The sequence below is a fragment of the Marmota marmota genome, unplaced genomic scaffold, assembly GCF_001458135.2.
Source record: "Marmota marmota marmota unplaced genomic scaffold, marMar, whole genome shotgun sequence".
In the NCBI taxonomy this organism is placed as follows: Eukaryota; Metazoa; Chordata; class Mammalia; order Rodentia; family Sciuridae; genus Marmota; species Marmota marmota.
In genome coordinates this window covers 29,714,947-29,740,646 of record NW_026000019.1, presented here as the reverse complement: position 1 = coordinate 29,740,646, position 25,700 = coordinate 29,714,947, and the positions used below count along the sequence as shown (strand labels likewise).

Below are 25,700 nucleotides of genomic sequence, written 5' to 3'. Positions count from 1 at the left end.
TGGCAGAATGATTTTTTTTTTTTTTTAACCACAGACAACAGGAAAAACTCCTGATTCTCCAAGGATGTGGTTCATGGGATGGGAGGCGGGTGGGGGGTAAAATGGTTGGTGTTTCTAAACTGATGAAGGATAAAAATGACAAACAGATCTAGGGCTAAGAAAACTTTTGAGTGTTTCATAGAACAAAAGGAAAATTGAAAACTGGATATAAATTATAAGTGTATCAATCATACATTGTAGTTTACTTCCTAGAATATTTTGTGATGATCCCCCCCCAAAAAAAAGGGTTCTGTGGAATTATCAGTTCCTCTAGCTGTGTGTGTGTGTGTGTGTGTATGTATAAACATGAGTATAACTGTGTCCAGAATGGATAAGTGTAGGTAATAAAGGGAGTACCTTTTTTTTTAATGGTGAAAGAAAAATCCCCAGAGACTACACTAAAATGAAATTTATCAGGATTTCTTAAATCTAAGGGACCCCAACCTTGACACATACCTATCCAGGACTCTACCACATCAGCCTTCCAGTTAAATTGCTGGAAGGCATAATTATCTTCCAATTGCAACTTCCAAGCTTCTATTGCATTCGCCAGAGAAGGGACCTTTTCGTTCAGAACCTGGATCTTGGCAGAAATTTTCTCCTTATTCTGAATTTCTTCCTGCAACACCAAGGTGGAGGGGAGAGGAAAACAGACACATATACCAACGAGTGCCCAGGCTAGAAATGTGAATTCATGAGCACTATTAAACATTCTCATCCCTTTTATTCCAAGTATATAACTACTGTCTTCTAAGTCTAGTGTAATCATCCCATTATTCACCCACTCCCAAGAAGGTTATTTCCACTCTAGTATTTGAAGAGCTTGTCGTGTTTGTATACATAAGTGTAATTTTCTTAGTTGATGTAAGCTTCAAGAAGGTATAGAGTCACATAGCACTCAGATCAATGAGGTTCTGTAAAAATGATATGTAAGCAAAAAAATCATTCACAACTTGCAAAGAAGTATATGTATGTTTCTGTTCCTTTTTATTCTTAGAATACTCTGTGGCCAAAGCCAGTGACAAGATCTTAGTAGCACAGCAAAAGTGTCAACAAAGGATTTAAGGAAAGGTCAAAGGTGTACATATAAGAACTTGAAGAACAAAATTCCAGAAAACAGCAACTGAGTAGATAATTAGTTGTTTGGGAACAAAAGCATAGAAGAGGTTGCTAAAGTTCTGTGTATGACTTCAGCATTACTCATGACTATGTTTGGGGCATTTTCTGTCTCAAAACAAAAATTAGACATGGAGTCCCTGGGTGAGCTCACCTTACTCAGGATATCTTCTCCTTGTGCACACACATTTTGTACTCGGGTCTCATGGATAGTAAAGTCATTAGTCAAAGCTTCATGCTTCTTTAGAATGTTCTGCATAAATGAAATCAGTGAAAATCTGAATATCCAGGCTGAAAAACCTGTCTCTACCCACATTCAGGCTCATTGTAATATTATTCACCAGGATTGATTCAGGTTAATGGACAGACTGGATGAGTGTCTACACTCTCTGGAAAAACTGTACAAAATTCCTCTCAAGAGTCTTCCATTGAGGGCAGTCTTATTGGAAAATAGAACTTGGAATGTAACTCACACCATTTCTAACTTATCATGTGACCTTTACCTTTTTCTGATTTTTTAAATGAGGATAATATATAAAGATGTCTCTGTACTGAGATTTATACAATGAATTTATACAACATTTCTATGAAAAGTTGCATCTATCAGAATAATAATAAGTTTAGGATACCTAAACTAAGAACTTATCCAAAAGTGGTGCAAAGAGGGTTAAGGAAACTGTCTTTGCATGTCACTGCAAACCTTCTGTGTGTCTGACTGCCCAGTGGAAACATGGCATCTGTACAGCTGGCAGAGTGGAAAGAGAAGAGAGAATGAGGCATGAAAAGCACTGCTTTTCCATCTTTTGCTGTATGTTCCTAAGAAATATCTATACCAGTCCTCGTTACCACCACCACTGCTGCCTTTTTGCCTTCCTCTTGTCATACAGCATCTCGTTCATATTTTATCTTAAACACCATAGTAACCCAGGCTAAAGGAAGAACAGAATTTCTATGACAGATATACTTTTTCAAAATCACCATTTGAAAACAAAACCTTTTCAACGCACAATGATCTTAAGCATTGCTATCAGATGGTCACTCCTTTTAAAACAAGATGGGCTGCATTATATTTTATGTTCCTTTTTTTCCCCCAGAAGCTGTAAATGGAGACTGGATGGTTGGATTCCTAGAAACATACAACCTACCAAGACTAAGTCATGAAGAAACAGAAAGTCAGAAAACTCTGATAAATAGTACAGAGATTGAATCAGAAATCAGAAACCTCAGAGTAAATCCCTGGACCAGATGGCTTCACTGATGAATTCAGCCAAGCACTTAAAGAACTAATGCTAATCCTTATCAAACTTAAGAAAATTGAAGACAGGGGATATTTCCAAATGTCTTTATGAAACTAGCATTACCTTGATATCATAGTCAGACAGAGAACTCACAGGAGATGAAAAATATAAGCTAATGTTCTTAATGAATATAAATATAAAGATCCTCAACAAAACAATAGGAAACTAAATCCAACAATACATTAAAAGGATTATATACCATAAGTAAGTGGGATTTTTTCCTAGCAGGCAAGGATGGTTCAACATGCAAATAAATATCTGTGATACACCCATTGGCAGAACAACAGTATCCTTTTACAATAAAAGTTCTTAACAAACTAGAAACAGAAAGAGTACCTCAAAATGATAAATTTCACATACAAAAATCCCACAGCTAACATCATACTCAATGGTGAAAAACTGAAAGCTTTTCCTCTAAGATCAGGAACAAGGTAGAGATGCAGTTTTCCTAAGTCCATTCAACCCAGTACTGGGAGTTCTATCCAGAGCAATTAGGAAAGAAGAGAAAAGAAAAAGAAAGAAAGGGCATCTAAATCAGAAAAGAAGATTTACATTGTCTCTATTTGCAAATAATGTTATATATATATATATATATATATATATATATATATATATATATCTCCATATAAAACTGTTAGAATTAATAAACCAACCAAGAAAGTTACAGGATAATAATCAATTTACAAAATTCAGTTGCATTTCTACATACTAACAATGAATTACCTGAAAACAAAAGTAAGGTGACAGTCTTTTCATAATCACATCAAAAAGAATGTAATACTTGAAAATAAGTTTAACCAAGGAGGTGAAAAACTTAAGTGCTGAAAATTACATCACATTGATGTAAGAAATTAAGAAAGATATGAACAAATGGAGATGTATCTCATGTTCACATATTAGAAGCACTTAATGTTGTTAAAATGCCCATACTACCCAAAAGAATCCACAGACTCAATATAATTCTTATCACAATTCTAACGGCACTTTTATATAGAAATAAAACAAATCAATTCTAAAAACTCATAATGGAACCAGAAAAAAATCACAGATACCCAAACTAGTGATAACAAAGAATAAAAAGCTGGAGGGAATACTCTTCATGATTTCAAAACATATTATGAAGCTATAAATAACAGTATGGTATGGCATAAATAAAGACACAGACCAGAACAGAAGAGATATCACCTAAATGAATCCATGCACATACCATCAACTGAAAACTGTCAAAAACGCACAATGGAGAAAAGACAGTCTCTTTAATAAATGGTTCTAGAAAAACAAGATCTTTGCTTGTAGGCCCTTATCTTACATAATACCTCAAAATCAACTCAAAGTGGACTAAAGACTTAAACTAAGACCTGAAACTATAAAACTCCTGGAAGAAAACAAGCAGAAAGTTTCACAGCATATGTTTTGGCAATGATTGCCTAGATATGATACTAAAATCATAGGCAACAAAAAACAAAATAAACAAGTGGAGCTTCATCAAACTAAAATTCTGTGTACAGCAGAGCAAACAATCAACAGAGTGAAATGGTAACCTATGGAATAAGAGCTAATTCATGCAAACCCTTTCTATACATTCAGAATGTATAAAGAACTGCTCACCCAATTGAAATAAAAAGAACTATTCAAATTTATTACTATAAATAAGTAAATAAAAGGTAAATAAATAAATAAATAAATAAACAAATAATAACTTGACCAAAAATGAGCTAAGAACTTGAATAAAATTTTTGCTAAAGGAGACATATAAATGGCCCACTGGTACATGAAAAAATAATAGTCACTCTTACTAATCACTAAAAAAATGTAAATTAAATCCCAATGAGAAATCACCTCATACCTGTCAGGCTGTTTATGAGCAAAAACAAAAACAAAAGACAATGAGTGTTACTGATGGATTGGAGAAATTGGGCCCCTGGTACACTATTGGTGGGGATCATAATGATGCAGTTGCTATGAAAAAAACAGTGTGAATGGTCCTCAATAAATTAAAATCAGAACTACCACATGATCTGGAAAGCCTGATTCTGGGCATTTATGTAAAGGAATTGAAATCAGGAGATTGACAAAATATGAGCATTCCTATGTTCAATGCAGCACTATTCAAAATAGCTGAGATGTCAAAACAGCCGGAGTCCATTCTCAGATGAATGGATAAATCAAGTGTGGTCTATACATACAATGGGATTACTGCTCAGCTTTATAAAAGAAGGAAGTTATGCAATGTGTGACAACAGAAATAAAACGTAACATTATGCCAAGTAAAATAAGCCAGTTTCAAACAGAAACATAGCTTGATTGTACTTATGTGAGGTAAACAAACAGAATAAAAAGAGTGAAACGAGGCCAACTCAGAAAGTCAAAGGTTGAATGTTTTCTCTGATAGGTGAAAATAAAATAAAATAGCAAAAACACAAAATGTTAGCAAAGATATGAAGAATCTTTATCACTAGTGCAATTGGTGATGAGGCTGTAAACGAGTACAGCTGTTTTGGAAAACAGTTTGGCTTTAAAAAATAAATTCATAGATGATTATAGTACAGTAATGAGACTCCTAAACATTTGTCCCCAAGAAATGCAGCATCACATTTGCTTGGAAATCTGTATATGAATATTTATAATAGTTTTTTTCCAAAGTAGCTAGAAAGTAGAAATGACCCAAATGTCCTTCAACAGGTGAGTGATTGAACTGTGTATGCTCATACCATGACACTATACAGCACTAAAAAGGAATGAGCTATTGTTGTAATATAAAAAGCTGAATTAATCACCTGCATTTTATGCAGAATGAAAAAGCCAATCTTCAAAAGTGACATATAGTATTATTTCATTCATGTAACAGCCTTGAAATGACAAAAAAATTTAGAAGTATAGAACAGATTAATGGTTTCCAGTTGTTAGGAATGGGACAGGATTAGGAAGAAAGTGGGTGTGGCCATAGAAGAGAGATCTGAGAGACATTTGTGGTGAGAGTAATGTTCTGAATCTTGGCAGTGGCAATATTCTGGTTATGATTTTTCTTAACATTGTCATTGGAGGAAACTTGGTAAAGGATACATAGGATCTCTCTGGATTATTATTATTATTATTATTATTATTATTATTATTATTATTATGTGTATTAGGGATTAAACACAGTGGCACTCAACCACTGAGCCACATCCCCAGCCCTATTTTGTATTTTATTTAGAGACAGGGTCTCACTGAGTTGCTTAGTGCCTTGCCAGTTGCTGAGGCTGACTTTGAACCTGTGGTCCTCCTATCTCAGCCTCCTGAGCTGCTGGGATAACAGGCATGTGCTACTGCCCCCAGCTCTGCATTATTTTTTTTAAAATGCATGTGAATCTATAATTCTCAAAATCAAAGGGCTTAATTTTTTAAAAAGAAAACACTTTGGAGTATTTGATGTGAAACCTTAAAGTGCTTTAACAAGTCCAGGGGTGTGCATGAACATTTTCTAAAAAGTTTTCAAACCACAGGAGTTGATAATTTGAACTATACGCTGTTTGGATTTTAAGCTTTCTTTGGCAAACCTAAGTTTTCCTTATGTCATCATATAGAAGTCAATTAATCTCCACATAGAGTTTTGGGTAAATTCCCAATTTTTAGAAAGCACAGTTCTCAAGGTTCCTAGAACATTATTGTTTTATAATCACTCTCTCAAAAGCTGTCAAATCTACATTAACTTAAGATCACACTGTAAACTTTATTTCTTAATTGGGAAAGCCAGCCCTGTATTTAAAATGGGATCTCATCAGGTGGGGCATGGAGAGAATGGAGGAACTTTGATTGGGTATAGAGGAGGGAGGAAGAGGAGGAGGCATGGGGGGTAGGGAAGATGGTGGAATGAGATTAACATCATAATCCTAGGTACATGTGTGGCTGAACATGTGGTGCAACTTTGTATTGTATATAACCAGAGAAATGAAAAGTTGTGCTCCATTTGTGTACAATGATTCAAAATGCATTCTGCTATCATGTATAACTAATTAGAACAAATAAAAATGATAATAAAAATAAATAAAATAAAATGGCATCTCTTAACTAGAACTGTTTATTTCTAGTAGATACATTAAAATTCTTTGTCTCCTAAAAATGATATATCCTGAAATATATGAATAATATCCAGGCATAAGAGAAAATTTTTTTTCAAATTAGTGTAACATTATGGTTTAAGGAAACCTTTAGAAAATTTATGCCCTGGAAAGAATCCAAACTATCAGAAGCAGCCTTTAGCCATAAAGTCCTTTTGATTTCTAGACCAGAGATTACAGATTAAGATTTGAGTACTGTTTTCATGCCTGATTGGTTCCATTATTTTGAACAATTAACTGATACCTTCAGATATTTACATCTTTATACTTTAAAATTGGCAGAATTATCCATAATCCCCTCTTCTCCTTCTCTCACCAGGAAAAGTTTCTAATGCTATAGGTGAAAACATTGGCTATTTAAAGATCCCATTTAGAGAGAGAAAACCCATCCATTCTGCTTGTTCCCGACCTGAGTAGCAGCCAGTGTGTCTCCAGACTCCCCTCGGGCCACCATGGCCTCCTTCTCACTCATCCAGGTTTCCTCTTCCTCCGCGTTCTCCATGAATTGCAGGAATTGTAGGGACTCTTCCAACCGAAGCCCTCTGTGATGGGGTAGTTAGCCAGACAAGGAGAAGAAGGAATGGTTAGCAGTAGGATGACAGCCTGGGGGCCCAGTCTCATCCAAGCAGACCTGCTCCCGCTCTACAAGTTAGCCACGGTCAACCTGGACCAGGTCACAGCCTGCTAGGGGCCTGCTGGTCAGTGGGGCAGATCTCCTGTGAAACAGAGGAGACTCTTGCCCTAGACGTCCATTTTGAGCCATCACCTACTTTCTAGGAAATCTGCTAAAGAAAGGAAACCTTATGGCCCCCAGAACTAAAATGCTAAGACTTCACTGTCAAAGACTATCCACAGTGTATGATTCAGGAACTACAAAGCTAGAAGCTCCCTTTTTCCACAGGAAGAAATGTTTGCCCCTCACCAACAGGATGGGATTATAGTTGGAAGTTGTGCTGATGTGAAGGACAACACTTGTAAGAAATTAGTGATAAAAGACAGCTGCATGTCAGGGCAGGAAGAAAGGTATTTTCAGAACAGAGGTAGTGATCATTTCTGTGTAGGGTAAATGGTGGACAGCTTCACGGAAGAGTTGGGTTTTGAGCAGGGACTTGTAAGCTAAGCAGTCAGAGAGGGTGGTCAAAGCATCCTCCCAACAGCTGCCTAACAAATGAAGCCCATAGGAAGATAGCTGGGCCTCCCACTCACCGGTCCTTGGCCAACTCTTTGAGTTTCTCCCAGTGTTGAACAAACTGAGCCAGCCGCTCCTGGATTTCCTCTTGCCCCACAGCATCCTTGTCTCCCAGCTTCTCGGCCATATCCAACACATTCTGAAGGACACACCCATCCATTTCACATCACTCCACAATCTCTCCCCATTCAGCCACAGTCCCTGGAAAAGTACCGAGGCCTTCCTACCCTTTGGATCATTTATAACCTCCTATAACTGTCTTCATGCCTGACTGGCTCCATTACTTTGGACAGTTGGGGTAGTCCTAGAAACCCTGGGAGCAGGAAGGGAACTGCAGCAAGGTCTGCCCTGCTAAACGTTTCCAAGTATTTTGGCAAATACCTTGGTGCTTGCATTATGCTTATACAGCACATGAGCTGCTTTATAGACTATTCATGGTCACACGTGGACTCTGCTGCCAGGTCAGACCCAGAGTATCCTTCTTCCCATAAGGCTAACATACAGCCTTACCAGATGTCCCAACCTGCATCCCAATTGTAACTGACTTCCCAACACTGCTAAAAATGCTCCTTCCAGGGAACAGCACAACCTCTTGTCTAGAATCCTTCTATTCAGAGAAGATAAAATGTGGTCGAAAAAAAGAACAACTGTGAACTGTATTACTAACTCTCTGTGACCTTGGAATAAATTCTGCATTCACATTTTGCAGCACCAACATATTTGACTATACCATGAGAGACAGCTAGCTATTAGAATATTTTCTCTCTTCAGGTCTGATCATTCTGTTCCCACCTGGATCGCAGGTTCATGTGCCACCAGCTCTCCCTCCAGGCGTTTGTGTTTCTTCAGTAAGTTCTGAACGCCCTGCAGATCCCTCCCATAGTCCTGGGAGCTGACTCGTGCCAGTTTCTCCCTGAAACCAAGGAAAAAAGAAAAAAAATTGAAGTTTAGATGTCCAAGATCACTCAAGAGCAATAGTTTTCTAAGTGTATGTGTGTGGGGAGGTGGTGAATTCTGGAATATTCTAATGTTAATAGCCAAAAGGTAAGTAGTGGCTGATGTTTTCAGCATAAAAATTGAGTGGTGCTAGTACAAACTAAAATACTGATATCCACTGTGGACACACCTGTAAAAAAGCCTTCCCATGAATCATTTTTCCTGTCTACTTTTGTATATTTTCTTTGCTTAAGAACATACACTAATGCTACTCTTGTGGGGGGTGGGGAGTAACAATGTGCATGACCTCTATGGCTTTTATTATTTTCCTCTATCAATTTCAATAAAAACTTAGCTAGACTAGTTTTTAAAGAGTTGGTATTATAGGGGTCATGAAATTTAAATGGCTCCAATATTAGAACATCATCATGAAATACAGGATAATAAATAAGATGATGCTATTTTAAGGTATCCTCTTTGCTGCCCTATGTACTATGTTTCCATCTAATTCATTCATTACTCATAAGAATAAGCAGATCTGCAGAAGAGAAGCAAGATGCAACAGGAATATGGGCAGAATCTTTTAATTTTCTAAGAGTTCCCCAGTCATATTTTTTATAAGAAAAGTAGAATTAGTAATGAAACCATGGTAGATAGTGTATAACATTCTCTGTTTTATGTCCAGTTCAGTGTTACTAGGTAACACTGGATATAGACTGAATAGAGCCAATGATCTTAGCTGGGTAATCTATAAATACTCAGCTCAGTGAGTATTACATGTTCTATGAACTATATAGAGCAAACATATATGGCTTCAAAATTTGGTTCCCTACATGTATATGAACTGCTCACCACTCCCTCCACATTTCTCTTCTTCTGTCTAAATCCAGTAAGGGAATTTGGGAAAAAATATAAAACCAAAATTAACTTTAAGCAGAGACAAACATGATTAAAATGCCATACAAATTTTACACTGAAATTTCATTAGGTGGTTTTCTAGTCACATCTCTTGGATCATCCACACATTGTGAGTTGGACTGGGGATACGTACTCGATCCAGGATTCCTCATCATCTAGTTCTTGGAAGAACTGGAACAAGGCATAGGCCTCTTTCAGTTTCTCATGATGGGCACTTGCCAAGTTCTGGACATTTTCAAAGCGCGAGTTGATACTATCCCTTTTCTCCACAATCTGCTCAATGTTGAAAGTTCCACTGGAGAGCAGATCCTCAGCCAAGTTGTTCAGGTCCTTGAGTGCCTCCTAGAAAACCCCAGCATGCTCAGTGAATGGTATTGTATAGACCCCAGTCTTTAAACATCCCTGGTCCTGGTTCAAAGACCAGGGCAAATAGATTGTTTTTAAAAAGTAGTTTGAATTAAGCTGGGCAGGTAACTTATACCTGTAATCCCAGCAACTCAGGGGGCTAAAGCAGAAGGACTGCAAGTTTGAGGCCAGGCTCAGCAACTTAGTGAGACCCTATCTTATAACAAAAATCAAAAGGGACTTGGGATAGAGCTCAGTCATAGATAGAGCACCCCCTGGGCTCAATCCCCAATGCCATATACACATAAAAAAAGGTAGTGAAATTGATGTTCTATACTATTATCTGTTTTACACATATTTGTCTATGTTCAGATTGAATAAGAGTTAGATCAGAGAGCGATACAGATAGCATGACTCTATTACTCAAACTGTACATTTACTCTGTGTCTCCTGGTTCTTCCTTCTGATTTTCACCTTTATCCATAGCTAGAAAATGAGATCTTGGGGAATAATCTCACCATACAGGACTATCTTCCTTTAGAGCAAAATACTAAATGAGAAACAACTGTATTGGTAGAAAGCTTAGTTTGCCCACTGAACACACCCAGACCCTTCCCATCCTAACACAGCCTCCTAGTTATACAACAGGAGGTACCACCAAGGACTGAAGACTTTAATCTAGAAAGCCTTTGACTTCTTATCCTTTCTTCATATCCTTTACTACTAAATAAAAATGACACCATAAATGTCTGTCTGAAATGAACACCTGGTCACTGTTCACAGGGCAAATTTTTGGTTGGTATTAGGTTGCAAATGGAATTCTTCACAGGTTTTCTAGAGTGTATATGTATTTCAAATTCACTGTACATGTTCCAAATGATTTTTCTCTCTCTCTCTAATTCTGTAAAATAAAGTTGCATTTTCTTTCAAAGGCCAGATCAAATATATAGCTATGGAAAAACTCCCGGAAGTGGATCTTAAAAGCTGTCTTGTTTGTCTTTTTACTGATGCATGTATATAAACTAGTGAAAAGATAAACAAGGCAGCTTTTAAGATCCACTTGCTGGAGTTTTAGAGTCTGCAGTTCAGTGATAATTGATAGTGACTGTCACAGTGGCTCTGTAGCCCACAGATCTGACTTGGTTAAAATGAATGATGGCTGAGCCATCGTGCTCAGTTTTGCAAGGCTACGTTCTAACTGGTCTCCTAGAAAATAAGGGAAGAAAATAAGAAATGTTTCATCCTATCCAAAGGGTTTCAATACTACTCACCTCTCGAGCCGACATCTCTTTTTCCAACAGCTGATGCTTCTTGAGCAGGTTTTCTGCAGAAGCCAAGTCCTTGGCCTGATCTTTCATGGCCAGAAGTGTCTCTGCCTGGAGACAAAATAATAAGTAATAAAGCTGATAGATGAAAACCGTGTTTAAGGAGAATAAAATTTAGCATCTATTCTACAGTCTTTTCCCAAGAAGGCTCAAGAAAACCATTCACATATAAATTCTTTTATTTAACAAGTGTTCTTGAAACTACCATGCTCCCACCACCTCCAGGTGCAATTACCTCTGAGAGCCAGAATTCAAAATCCCGGACACTTGTGTTGAACCTCTGCTGGCGGCTAGCCTCATCGAGTTTCTCTCCTTTGTCAATGGTTCTCTCAAGGAGGCTGTCCCAATGTTCCTTTAGCAATTTCAGTTGCTCCTAACTCAAAGAAAGGGAGGATTCTGAGCACTGTGACAACTCGAGAGGATAATGTAGGGAGTTTCTGTATGTCGGGATTAGCCAAAATTTGCTGACAATTGAATGTCAGACATTTCAAACTAGTTATGCTCAATGTGGAAAAACAAGAAGTTTTGGATGACAGGAAACATTTGAAACAAAGATCCTGCACTGATTGCAATGACTGGTATCCAAATGCAAAAAAAAAAAAAAAAAAAAAAAAAAAAAATTCTTGGCAGAGGGATAGAGAATGCAAAGCAAGCATGAGAAGACTTGGGAATTCAGTTGAAAGCTTTCTTGGAGTTCTAGGAGTTAAGTATCATGGGAGAGGTGGTCTGAGCATTACTGCTTTCTTCCTTTCTTGTCTAGAGGGAGGAGGAGTGACCACAGAGCACATGCTGGATCCCTACCCATAGAACAATAAAGAGTCAAAGATTTTTATGCATGTGCCTTTGCAGCCCAAAGGTCATCCCAAGCAGAACCTTTACCTCCACGGTCTCTTCATTGCCATCACATGCCTTCCGCTCAATCAGGGAGTTGCCCAAGTCGATGACTCCTTCCACCTGCTCAGTTCGACCCCGAACCTCATTTTCAAAGGTCTGGTGCTTCAGGTATTTCCTCTGAAGGCAAAGCAAAAACTTATCCTTTCATGTAGGTAAGTGAGATTTTTAAAAAATCAGGTATAAAAGGAAGAGTTAATATTTCTATCACATCCAAGATATTGGTGATTTTAAAGGACTTGCTTCATGTTAGACTCAGTATGTGGAGGTGCTCATTCAGCCAACAATGTGAGTGAGACTGGTAAAATTTTCCAAGATTCCTATTTTGAACTTGCCTGAATGTTGGTGGGGTCTTTGTAGGATTCATCACAGGCTATGGGCATCATCTCACTGATCCATTCCTCCAGCTCCTCAAGGTCATGGTAGAATTTTTTCAGATCAGCGTAGTCTCCAAGTTTTGTCCGTTCAGCCATCATTAGGGCTTTGAGAGCATCCCATCTGCGGGAGGGGGCCAGATGATTTTTTTCCATTTTGCAACCTGCTCTTTTTCATTTCCTACTGTTTGACTCTTTTCAGATACAAAATGCAGTGGTTAAATCAGGTAATTTCTAGTGTAATTTCCATGTCTTTCATCCCATGAGTCTAGATCAGACAGTGTTATCATTTGCATCTTTAATGCCTTCTGAAAAGCCCATGTGTTAGGCAATGCAGCAATGTTCAGAAGTGAAATGACCAGTTTCCATTTAATGAATTTATAATCTGAATGGACTCCTGGGTGGTAAGTGTAGGCAGGTGGGGTGTGGCTGAAGGAAATAGGTACCTGAGGATGTGACCTGGGACTATATCTTGCCCCTAGCTCCTCTCCCTCTCTTTGCTTTATAGTTCTCTAAGCAGCTTTCCTTCACCACACCATTCTGCTATGATGTTCTGCCTCACCTCAGGCCTAGAGCAGTACAGTCAGCCAACCATGCACTGAGAATCTCTGAAACCATGAGCCCCCAATAAACGTTTTCTTTGTCTAAGTTGTTCTTGTCAGGTATTTTGGTCACAGTGATAACACAGACAGCTTCCAAGATGTCAAGATAGTTTAAGGCATCTAGAAAGGACAAAATCTCAGAGTGTCTTCCCCATCATAATGCTAGCAAAGAGGTCACTTTGCTACATCTTCCGGTAGCCTCGGGACTGACCTGCTTAGCACTTGTTGGAGCCGAGTGGTAATCTCTTCCTTTGCATAGTGGTCATCATCTATGAGCTGATCAGCAAAATCTTTTAGGTCATTAATTTTCTCTTCCTGAATAAAGGAAAATAAGAGACCAGGTGCCTGAAGATTAGACTTTGGGTACAATCTCAGACTCCCTCCTAAGGAAGAACAGTAATAACCTTTTTGCCTTCAGGAGACAGCTCCAGAGGTAAATGCCTTATAGGAAGGTCTACAGGAAGGTGTATTTTAACACAACAGGAGGAAAAATATCTAACAATCTTACTGAGGTGAGCTATCTGTGTGGTAAGGATCTCCCTAAAGAACAGTCATTCCTCATGACTGTTGTCTAGAGTGAGTCCTTCATGGGGCAGGATGTTGAAATAGGTACTAAGAACACAAAGTCAATTTGAATCCTCAAATTTGGGTTTCAGGATGGCAGACTTAAAGTTCAATTACACATAGGACTCGGATAAGACAGTGCCTCGTGTCGATCCACCTTGCCTGCCTCCAACTTGTCTGTAAGAAGTAAATGTGAGTCAAAATACTCGTAAGTCATGATCCCAGACAAACGTATAAGATTTCTGTTCTGCTCACAACCATTATCGTTGGAATATTTACATTCCCTGTTCTTACCTGAGCAGTGATTGCTTTCTCCAAATCGTCACGTTTCTTCATCAAGGCCTCTAGGCCATGTAAGGAATCTTTGTCATCCCACCTCAGGGAATTCTCACGCGCCATCATCCAGCTCTCGACCTGCTCACATTTACCTCGGAACAACTACGGAGGATGAAATTAGAGGTATATTAAATGTTTATTCTGGGTGGACAGAATAAACAGCTCTCCTGTGACATGAACAGCAAGGATCCTGCAGGGAGTATGTATGTTCTTTTAAGAAACATTCATACAATGAATCTTAGCTATATTGAATTTTCTACTCTTTCCTGAATTTTCTACTCTTTCCTTTATGTGTTCATATAAGCTATAACACCCATATCTTACAACTGGAAGATACTGACTGGTTATTTTCTTTAAGACTCTGCTGAACATTACCCACAGAGTCGGCCTGTGACATTCCCATACTCTTCCCTCCAAAGCTGTAATCATTCCTTCCTCCCTACCCTCAAAGCCTTCAAGAATTTTGTTTTACGAAATGATGTCCTATATTAGAATGATCTGTACTGCATGTCTAATTTTACTACTTAAAAATAGAAACATTAATTTACTAATCTTTGTGACACCGGGGCCTGCACACAGTAGATTCTCAATGAAAACAATCAACCCCTTCATTAATCAATAAATGACAATCATTCCCTGTCATGTCCAGGACTGATCACTTTCTTCTTTATCTCTTCTAACAGGGATAAGAGCAGAGAATAAAACAATAATCAGACTATAGAAAATAATGTTACATAATCAAGAGATGCCCTTGTGTCTACAACATGGGTAGTAGTCTGGGTACTGAGTGACTGTGATATCCAAATATAACTGCTTACAAGGAACAGAGTAGGGCTTCACTACTGGAAATCTGCTGTACCTGCAATTTCAGGCATTGGTCTAGCATCTTCTTGCGTTTTTCCCAAGACTTCTCCAAATCTTCTCTCTTTAGTTGAATATCTTGAAGTTTATTTTCAATCTCAGCTCTATTACGGTGCACACTGTCTATAAGTTCTGTGCCAAAATTTTCTAAGTCCTGGAAAGTGGAGGCCTCTGCCTCCATCTCGCCATGATGCTCCTGTTGGAAAATGGGGAAGTAGACTGGTGAAGCTAATCCTTTTGAATTTTTTTTTAAATGAAGCAAGGTTATCGGGTCAAGTGATTAGTGGTTGTGGGTTTTTAGCCATACCTGGTGTCGCTCTATCAAGATCTCTGTGCCCGTTAAGTCCTCAGCTAGCTCCGGTGATGATACCATGCCACCAATGGCACTCATCCAATTTTCAAGGTCCCTAGAGAAACAGGTATATTGGGATGGACAAAAGACCTTGCCACATTCTACAGGGCTATCTATCCTATAACTTTTTAGAAAATATTTCCAGAATAACATTTTCTATGTCTTCCTATGCTTCCATGTCGTATCATGTTTGGTGTTCTCATTGTGTTAATGATAGCATTACCTTGCATTTGAAAATCTTGTCACACATATTATTTCTTTTAGTTCCTGAAATAATCCTGTAGAGAATTATGAGAACTCTTTTATTTCCATTTTGGAGATAAGGAAGTCAGCTTGGAGAAGGTAAGCAATTTGCTAATGTGGTGCAATTAAAACCAGACATATGGACTATGTTCTTAGAACATTTTCTACCTATCATCTGGACTAGAGCCCAGACCTCTGGAGTTCTGAACAGAACGTATTCCATGACTGCTGTTGATTCCTGTTCCTTCAACAGTTTTCTGGGCTTTAAAGATACAGCTTATGGAATCTTGGGGGAGGCACATCTTTTCTTTTTCCTCTTTTTCCCAAAAAAATCTAATACATGCTTCTGCTCAGCACACATATATATACACACATAAACATATATGCATGTCATACATTTCCTACATTACAGATTAAATCAAGGTTTATTTCTTATTGTTTTAGTAGTCAAGAATTTAGACAAGGTAAGCTAAGATTTATTCTTCCAGAGAGCAAATGTCAACCATGCATTGACTTAAAAGTTATCATGATATTAAGATAACAATCCCATAAAGAATATATTTAGTCTTGTTTGCTAAATAGTAATCCTTAAATCTAGGAAAGAGAGGTCTTTTGTTTCTTTATACAATAATTTTTTTCGTTTATCCAAACATCTAAGTTTTATTTATTGCTTACTAAGTACCAAATATTTTGAAAAAGATATATCTTTACCTTCTAGGAGATCATACTTTATTTATATTGGGGGTAGGGTAAGCAAATGAGTCATACACACTCATAGCTATTAAAAATGAAATATAAATTATTATAAAGAGATAAAATGAGGTATTAGTGTTTCTCAGAAGCTGAGAACATGACTGTGATTGTGCAATATCGAGGAATAAAAATTTGTAAAAAGGGGCCATCACTTATTCTGGAATCTTAGTAATATATACGGAAATAAATGATCTTAAAGAATGGGTATAGATGTCATTTAATTACACTGTGTGAAAAACTACAGCTTTCCAGAGGTGCTAAAGTGGGGGAGGAGTTACCAAAAGCAACTATAATCATTTAGCTCATTTGCTTCCTTTTCTTCTTCAAAAGCACTACCTTGTGAGTAGCTACTGCCTGGACCTTCAATTCCAAAGACTCCTCCAAGCAGATTGAAACAATGGGGCAGAGTCATCCCACATAGTGTATATTTGCAAGGGGAATTTCATATTGTGAAAACATTCTGACTGCAGCACAACAATGAAAATTCTCTAGGATTTGATTCCAATGTTTCTAAATTTTTCTTTTGCTACTTGTGCTTAACACCCCCAATATAAAAAACCTATTCTCCAGTTTCCCCAGCCTTTCTTACCCTCACAGTTTTGCCCATTCCTGTCTGTATGAATAGCATTCTCTTTTACCAAAATCCTGAGTGATATGTAATCAAATGCTACTTCCTCTAGAGTGCAGGGACTCTCATCTGTTCCCTCTATCTCTGAACTTCCATGGCTATTTGCTAGGATGTGTGTTTTGTAATGTTTCACCATGGTTGTCCACATTCTTCTCTGTCTCTCCAGTGGTAAGAAAGCCCCCTTGATCTTCATCTCAGGATATATAGCTCCTCGTTTGTGCCATATACTTTGCAGAAGGTCATTAGTTGGCCTATATGACCTCACATTTCTTCAAACATCAATCTTTTATGGCCTGAAGTACTGAATTTAACACTTTTGTGCCTCACCAGAGGCAATATTTGGCCAGCGTGGTACCTTCCAAACCCATGGGTTGATGGCACCTCTACCCAGAGTGTTCCTCCAGGCTCTACTTAGGGCCAGATATGAAAATTGCTCACCCACAGGGTGAAAATCCACCTTGTGAACTTTACCTGGCCTTGCTGAGGAACAGGTAGAATTTCTGGGCCTCATTCAGGTTCTCTTTACGATCTTCTGTAAGCACCTGCAGGTCATTCCAGGCCTCATTCAGTTCTGTTCGCCGTCTCTGCAGGTCCTCAATGGCATCTGGGTGGGATTCACTGAGCCGCTCTGCTGTCTCTCCCAGTATGGTCACCTGGGGAGGTGCAAGAGCTCTGGCAATCACACTATTGTAGAACCTGAGTCTTAGCAAATAAGAGTCCTGAGTCCTGGTCTTAATCTCCCCAAATAGATGCCAGCAATGTACCATCACATCTTACTACTTCATAAAATAATATCAACCTCTTAGTTTACATGATAACTTTCTGAAGTACTCAAAATTGACCTTACCATTTTTATTTTAAAAGTAACAAGTTTTGGAGAAAGATGGTTAAATGACTCTTCTGGCTAGTAGCAAAACCAGGGTACCAAAGGATCCTTATTCTTTAAATGAAGATATTTCCAATATTGATATTTTCTGTTCTTCTTTTTGCTCTGTATAATAAGGCCAAGCTTCGTGTTGCCTCCAGTGTATCTGGAAAGCTCTATTCTTCTTTTGTGTTTTGGAGTAGGAGTAAGGTTATTCAACTCCTGACTGAGAAAACATTGCCCAAAGCTCAGGCATAGCCCTAGCCATCCTGGGTATGCATAGTTGCTATTTCTCCTAGGTCACTGTCCTGTAACTAATTGCCTCAACTTCTGATCACTCGATACCCACTAAACAGGCAAGAGGACATTAAATACTTAGATGGTGGCAGTTCAATGCATTTTTCTTGATGTTAATGGTCTTGGGGGTATGTCTTTTTATTGGTCTTGCTTTGGGGACAGAGTGCAAGAACAAGTATCGTGCAAGATAAAGAAACAAAAGCATAAGACTGGAAAAGAAAGCAAAATAGGGGGCATTGATATGGTTATAAAAGCAAAGAGGAAGGTGCTGAGAAAGCTCAGAAGCACACAGCTCACCTTTTCCCCCAAAGGGATGAGGTCTCTCTCAAAGCTCTCATGTTGTCGCTGAAGCGCCTGAACACTGATCAGGTCAGAACCAGGGTCAGCAGCCCTGAGGGCCTGGCACTTCTTCTCAATCTGTTCCTTTGTGTCATCTATATCTCTGGTCCACAAGAGAATAAAAGACTTTAGGAATAATGATGTGTACCAAAGAGAAACTGACCAGGCTCAGAAGGAAGTCACTACTGCCATGTTACCAAATCTACCACCTTCACCTCTATCACCAATACCACCAGCACCACCACCAGCACCACCAACACCTCCATCACCACCTCCACCATTTCCACTATCATCACAACTGCTACCTTTACCACCGTCACAATCACTATCACTATCAATACCACCACCACCATCACCACCTCTACCTCTTCCACTAACACACCATGACTACTACTTCCACCACATTTACTACCAACATCACATCACCTCTCCCACCGCCATTACCATCACCACCACCACCATCAATGCTTACCAGAATAATATCAATGCCAGATGGTGAAGCCTACATTGAATCAAGAGGTCTAACTTCAGAGCCAAGTGTTTAACAGTCATATTCATGCTTTCTCTTTTCAGCTATTCTAAACAGCCCTATCCACCTGAATCTCTGCTTTCCCCTTCCTTGCATCTTTAACACACATAGGAAGGTATTTGGTTTATGTTTTGTTCATTTGTTTAATTCTTGTATGTGTGGTTATACCTCTTAGTACAAGTATGGATTTGGTAACCAAAGGCAAAAATGTATTCAATGAACAAAGTCAATGTGATGGTCTGTTGTCCTTTACTGTCTGCTTCTAGTCTAGGACCATAATTATTTATACCATTTGTTTATACTTCAAATCGATGCACTATCATGAAAGCATTCATAAAATATTAACTATGTGCCAGGGCCCAAGCCAGACATGAGAAAACTAAAGTTGGAGCTAGGCATGGTGGTACATGCTTATAATCCCAGTTACTCTAGAGACTGAGGCAGGAGGTTTGCAAGTCCCAGGCCAGTCTGAGAATTTAGGAAGATCCTGTCTCAAAAGTTAAAAAAAAAAAAAGGGCTAGGATTGTGGCTCAGAGGTAGAGCACTTGCCTAGCACGGGCGGGACCCGGGTTTGATCCTCAGCACCAAATAAGAATAAAGGCATTGTGTTGCGTAAATCTACACCTAAAAAATAAATATTAAAAAAAGTTAAAAAAAATCTTTTTAAGGATCTAGGGGAGTAGCTTAATGTAAAAACACCTCTGGATTCAATACTTAGTACCACAAAAAATAAAATAATAATACATTCAATACATAAAAAAATAAATTGAAGTAGGTTGTCTTGGAGTATTTAATGTGCCAAGTGAGGAATCTATTTCTAAAAAGGCCTGATTCCTATTTGCAAACTGTCTCTAGCTCTTAAAAAAGGGTTACACGAATAGGTATCATTATCATAGTGTTATAGTGTTATGGTTTAGATCTGAAATGTGCCCCCAAAAAACTCATGTATTAGGCAATGCATCAGTGTTCAGAAGGGAAAAAGATAAATTACCGTAGTTTTGACTTCATCTGTGCATTAATCCACGTGATGGACTGATCATCTGAATGGACTACTGGTTGGTAACTGTAAGCAGGTAGGGCATGGCTTACAGGAAAGGGTCACTAGGGGCATGGGCTGGGCAACTAGATCTGGTCCCTTTCTCTCTTTTTTCCTGCTTCCTCGCTGCTATGTGCTAAGTACTTTCCTCCTCCAAGCCGGCTGATGTTCTGCCTCCCCTCAGACCCAGAGAAATGGAGATGGCCAACCATAAGCAGAATCCTCTGTGAACTCAAACAAACTTCTCCTCCTCTAGTTGTTCACATTGGTAGGTATTTTTGCCACAGCAAATCGTTACTGGACTTGTGAGTTATGTGAGTGTTTTCTAGAGTAGCACTGCATTTTAGAATTAATTCTTACCTGTGAAACATCTCCACAGCATGTGCACTGCCTAGCAGCTGCTGCTGTTCATCTGCAAGCCTCTGCAAGGAATCCCAGCGTGTGTTCAATTCCTAAAAGAAGAGCCACATCAGACTTTGGACAAGGAGTTGGTTTGGATAGCTCAATGGCGTCTATGACTAGCTGGATTTAAATCATTGCTTTCATGTTATCTCCTTCAGAAATCACCTTGCTTTATTTTTTTCTCAGACAGGCTGGGCTTGGTCTTATGTTGGTGCATCAGAGAAAGGTATTTCTTTTCTTCCAAATTGATGATTCCCAGTTGGACTCATCAACCCTGGAGCCATAATTGATGCTTGCTATCACTAGACCATATTATATATAACCTCTGAAAAATGAGCAAAATGTGTTGCCTTGGTATTTAGAATCTGCTACAGTTCTCTGGGGCAAGCATAATACCTTTCTGCATTCTGAATTGAATAGACCTAGTGGTCTAAGAGCCTTACTTTCTTTTTTATTTTCATGCACATTACTTTTTCTCTTATCCATGACAATCACCATGGGATAAAGAAGGGAGTTCTTCTTTACTAGTTTATGACAACTCACAGACTGGACTTTCTATTAAATTTCGTTAGTCTTTTATGCAGTCATAGGTCAAGACACAGATCAGATGAAGAATTTTCTCTCTCTCATCTCTATTCCTTCTCTTCTCCTTCTTCGTTACATTTATGAGAACCCAACTCTTCCAGGAAACTTTCTTGATACTCTTCCCCATATCACAGCTTCTTTATCTGCACTTTCTTTGCATTCATGTATTTGAGCATTGGATCTCTTATGTGAGTGGTAATAAAAGGGAAGTGATTGTTATAATTTAAGAATTTCATATCAGTTCAAGTGTATGTATTTCAAAATTTTAATTTAAAAGTTATATTTGGGATAGGGATGGAAGGCAAAACTTTATGTTCAGCTTTATGAAACATAGCACAGAAAATTAAAAGAAAATTTAGAGATTTTGCTATCTGACACTCTTGCTTTTCAGATGTGGACACTGAAGATCTCAGAAATGAAATGAGTTGCCCAAGAACACATAGTGAGACAGGGATAGGGCCAGCACTTAAGCTCAGTTTTCCTGATGCCAAATGCAAAAGTCTCTAAACTTCCTAAAACTGCTTCTTGAAACTAAATCTCAATTTCTGGTCCCAATAGTTTTGTCTTCCTCCCTTCACCAAAACAATACCGATGTGAGAAAACAGAGGACATTCAGCAAATCATAGTAAACAAACATTCTCTAGTTAAGTTCATTTAGACAACAAAAATGGCTGAACTCCTTGGACCTTTGCTATAGTCAGTTTCACACTGCTGTCCACTCCTGCATATCCTAACTGATCCGTTGACTATTTTACTATTAGAGTAAAATGATGACACCAAGGCCAAATCTCAGTTACCTGCCGAATGTGAGCTCCTTCTGGTGTCAGAAGTTTTTCCCACAGCAGATCATCAGCCACCTTGTTGATGTCCCTTAGCCGAGGCTCATTGGTCTTTAAATCCTGGATGAGAAAATTTGTCCAAAACAGTGTCAATCCTCTTCTCAAAAATATTCCATATCTATCTGTTCATCTTCATATCCATTTGGCTAAGTATTATTAAAACATATAGGTATCCTCACTTACATTACACAAGCTGCTTTCTTCTCAGCTGCCACTGAGAAAATACTCTTAAACTCCCTGACACCCCGTAACTATCAAACATTGCCAAGAGAACTATTATTCATCGGAAGTAGGAAGCATATCCATCTTCTTAGATTTCTTAAAATCTTCCCCTATATTGAATTTTGCTGTCAGATGTATCTGTACCTGAGTTGTGTAATATTATTTTCTATCCTTATAAATACCTCCATCTTTATAGAATTTCATTGACTGAGTTATTATTTTTCTATATTAAAGGATATTGTAAAAATCATCACAAAGGAGCACACACACTATCTATATACATGCACACACACATATACACACACACATGCACACGATGAGAAATATCATAAGAAAAAGGAAGGAAGGAAGAAATTTATATTCAGTGCTAGGTAAGATAATGTAATAAAAATAAGAGGAAAAAAGGTGATCACAAGATTTTAGCTAGGTAAATACTCAGAAATTTTCTCACTATAAACTCAGGTCGTTCTTCTCTTCCCACCCCAATCTCTGTCCCATGATTAGACTCTCCACAAAGTTTCATCTTAACACCCCATTTCACCCTGGGCATGAAGAATACACTATGATACAGGGCAAGTTTTGAGGAATTCTGGGAGATTGGCACACCCAAGAGGATTTGGGAGTGGCAGAGACTGTAGGCTTGAAAGTTAGAGTAGCTAGTTTCTTCTTCTTTATTTCCTAACCAATGACTAACAACTACAATAAACTGGGGAAGATCTAAATTGTGGAGTTCTCAGTAGCATTGCAGAGAGCATTTAATAAGTATTAAATCAATTAAAGAGTCATGTAGGAGGAGACATAGAATAAAAAGAGATGATGATAAGTCTCAAAAGGTGTCTAGAGAAAGCTCTTCTTTCTTTCCTTTTTTTGAGGGATGGGGGAAGAAGATGGGAAGGGAGGAAGGAAGGAAATAATGTTTGGGTTTTTTTTTATCAACTTGGTTTTCTTTAGACTTTATGACCATAAAGACAATGGTAAAATATTGGGCTGGGATTTTAAATATATTTCTCATCAGCAGTCAAATAATAAGATACCAGGGATTGAACTCAGGGGCACTCAACCCCTGAGCCACATCCCAGCACTATTTTGTATTTTATTTAGACACAGAGTCTCACTTAGTTGCTTAGCACATCACTGTTGCTGAGGCTGGCTTTGAACTCAGGATCCTCCTGCCTCAGCCTCCTGAGCCACTGGGATTATAGGTGTGCACCACCACACCCGGTGATAGCTCCTCTTTCTTACCCTTTGGAATTCATCAAACTTTTTCTGCAGCTCCCAAACATCATCAAGTTCCACTCCAGTGTTTTCTGCTTTTTTCTCTTGAATCCACTCCAGCATGTCCCCTGCCTCATAGGCCAAAAGAAATTCATTATAACGTTGTAGTAGGCGACGTCTGCGTTCTTCTGCCCGATCACAGAGAGAGCGGTACCTGGGTGGAAAAGTTACGGAGATGAGAAAATGGAATAAAAGGTGGAAAAGATACAGAAGAGTAGAGAGTGAAAGAGACAAAAAGGAAAGGAAGAATAAAATCAAAAGATCAGTAAAGGAGTGGGTGAAATAAAGATGGCACAAAATAAAGCATTAGGAGCAGAGAGATAAACACAGTATCACATTTAATAACAATGAAAATGTTAGGGACCTGAAAGTATGGCTGGCAACATCCCTTCCTCTTCTATCAAAGTGAAATTCTTACGTGCTGCCTAGATATTAAACAAGTAAACAAAGGCCACATTGGATGTCAGAAGACATTTTATCAACCTTAAAGGAATGAATGGTTTGGGGGATCCCTTTCTTCATATAAAAACTTAAGTGTTTGAAGGATCCTAAGTTTCTTTCCTGTTCTTGAAATCTTTTAGTTTGTATCTCTAATCTAACAGATGCAAAATCATGAGAAGAGTGCCTTCACTCAATAGGAACTGTTTTGCCAAACATGGTCCATTTCTCCAGCATCCAGAACTCACAGTTCCTCCATCTGCTCCTGGCGCTGGGCGATGCTGCCTGGCTCTTCTCGCCGCCGCTTTGGGACCATGGGGAGCTCATCAGAGGCCAGTTTTCTGACATGGTTTGCTGGGACAAAGCCCTGGTGATCATCAGCTTCAACCTTCCACCAGTCCTGAAGGGAGAACAGATTCCCACTCCTTTTTCAGTTCTTGGGAAACCCACAGACAAGAGAGATTGGACTCTCATAACTAAGTTTTTAGGCACAGGCACAAGCTGGTGGCCAAGAGAATCTAACCATCACTTATGGGCGGACATGTATTTCCACAGACCACCAAGAAAGTTACTGTGGAATTTCAGGAATTGCAGAGGTAAGCCCCTGAAATAAAATAATATGGTATTTTATGTCAGACCCTAAACTCTAGGAGGAATTTCAAAAATCAAATCTAGCTCTTCAAATGATGGTGTACTTTTGTTCTCCAGGAATCCAACAAAGTTTCTTGGGGGTGGATCATGTGTATGATAATACTGCACCAAAATTTCTTCTCCCCACCCCACTTCCAGAGGTTCTAACAATTGTCAATTGCCCTGAGATTCATTAATGTAATTTTTTTCTTTTATTTTTTTGTTAGTGGTATTGTACTAACTTCTCTGTAGTTCATTTTCTCAGAGAAAAACGTGGTGAAATAAAGAGGTCTAGGCAAACAGAAAAGGGGGTGGGTGGGCTGGCACACAGTGGATTTTTGTTTTTATTTATTTATTTAGTAGTTGTAGATGGACAGCATACCTTTATTTTATTTGTTTACTTTTATGTGGGGCTAAGGATCCAACCCAGCTCCTCACGCATGCTAGGGAAGCACTCTACCACTGAGCTACAGCCCTGGCCTAAACACGCAGTGTTTTTCATAATGCAGTATTTTGTCTCTCCAAAAACATTCAGAGCAACAATATGCCAAATCCTTTTCTTATGGAGACCTCTTGAAACTTAATTAGATACTAGAATATAAGAATTACTTGACTGCTGATGAGAAATATATTTAAAATCCCAGCCCAATATTTTACCATTGTCTTTATGGTCATAAAGTCTAAAGAAAACCAAGTTAATAAAAAAAAATCATTTCCTTCCTTCCTCCCTTCCCTCCTTTTTTCTTCCTTCCTTCCCTTTTTTACTTTATTCTTTTCTACCAACCTACCCTGAAAATTTTGAACTGCCAGTACATGAACTAATATCTTAAAATCTCTTTCCTTCCTTCCTTCATTCCTTCTTTTTTTCTTACAGGTCTTCCTGTTTTGCTCACTCTGGCCTCAAACTGGAAATTACAGGCGCATGCAACCACACCTGGCAAAAGACCCCTCTGTTATCAGGCCTCTCCTGACCCTAGATGTTGGGTCCATCAATAGGAACGCTGGCACAGAGAGGGAACAAGCAAAGAGGTGGGAAGGAAGGGAGAAGTTAGTCCTATAATATCATCCATTTAGGAATTGCCACCTTAAATATTTGTATGTTAATTACTAACTTCTTTGATTCTTCATTTCTTTCATGAATTTTAGGATTATAACTCACAAGGCTTTAGAGGATGATTTACAATATCTGAAGAAAGTATGCTACTTGGTAAGTTATAAATCATTTAAAAAACAAAGTGATTAAAAATGTTGAAGCTGGGGCTGTGGTTCAGGGGTAGAGCGCTTGCCTAGCATGTGTGAGGCACTGGGATTGAGTCTCAGCACCACGTAAAAATAAATAAATAAAATAAAGGTCTATCAACAATATATATATA

At 38.5% G+C, this 25,700-nt stretch overlaps 1 protein-coding gene across 1 annotated transcript in view; it reads right to left on the bottom strand.

The window, feature by feature from the left end:
• The window catches only part of Spta1 (spectrin alpha, erythrocytic 1), a 72,922-nt gene that overhangs the window by 13,362 nt on the left and 33,860 nt on the right, over positions 1 to 25,700 (bottom strand). Inside the window, exons 22-41 of the mRNA XM_015492038.2 lie at positions 23,946 to 24,097; positions 23,227 to 23,413; positions 21,721 to 21,822; positions 20,297 to 20,388; positions 18,330 to 18,474; positions 17,342 to 17,523; positions 15,202 to 15,301; positions 14,893 to 15,090; positions 13,992 to 14,135; positions 13,345 to 13,448; positions 12,493 to 12,655; positions 12,146 to 12,277; positions 11,502 to 11,639; positions 11,213 to 11,317; positions 9,730 to 9,938; positions 8,535 to 8,655; positions 7,760 to 7,881; positions 6,963 to 7,095; positions 1,310 to 1,408; positions 496 to 658 (exon numbers count right to left, since the gene is read on the bottom strand). Coding sequence (XP_015347524.1) covers positions 496 to 658; positions 1,310 to 1,408; positions 6,963 to 7,095; positions 7,760 to 7,881; positions 8,535 to 8,655; positions 9,730 to 9,938; positions 11,213 to 11,317; positions 11,502 to 11,639; positions 12,146 to 12,277; positions 12,493 to 12,655; positions 13,345 to 13,448; positions 13,992 to 14,135; positions 14,893 to 15,090; positions 15,202 to 15,301; positions 17,342 to 17,523; positions 18,330 to 18,474; positions 20,297 to 20,388; positions 21,721 to 21,822; positions 23,227 to 23,413; positions 23,946 to 24,097 — 2,791 coding nt within the window. The remainder of the gene's footprint in view (positions 1 to 495; positions 659 to 1,309; positions 1,409 to 6,962; positions 7,096 to 7,759; positions 7,882 to 8,534; positions 8,656 to 9,729; positions 9,939 to 11,212; positions 11,318 to 11,501; positions 11,640 to 12,145; positions 12,278 to 12,492; positions 12,656 to 13,344; positions 13,449 to 13,991; positions 14,136 to 14,892; positions 15,091 to 15,201; positions 15,302 to 17,341; positions 17,524 to 18,329; positions 18,475 to 20,296; positions 20,389 to 21,720; positions 21,823 to 23,226; positions 23,414 to 23,945; positions 24,098 to 25,700) is intronic.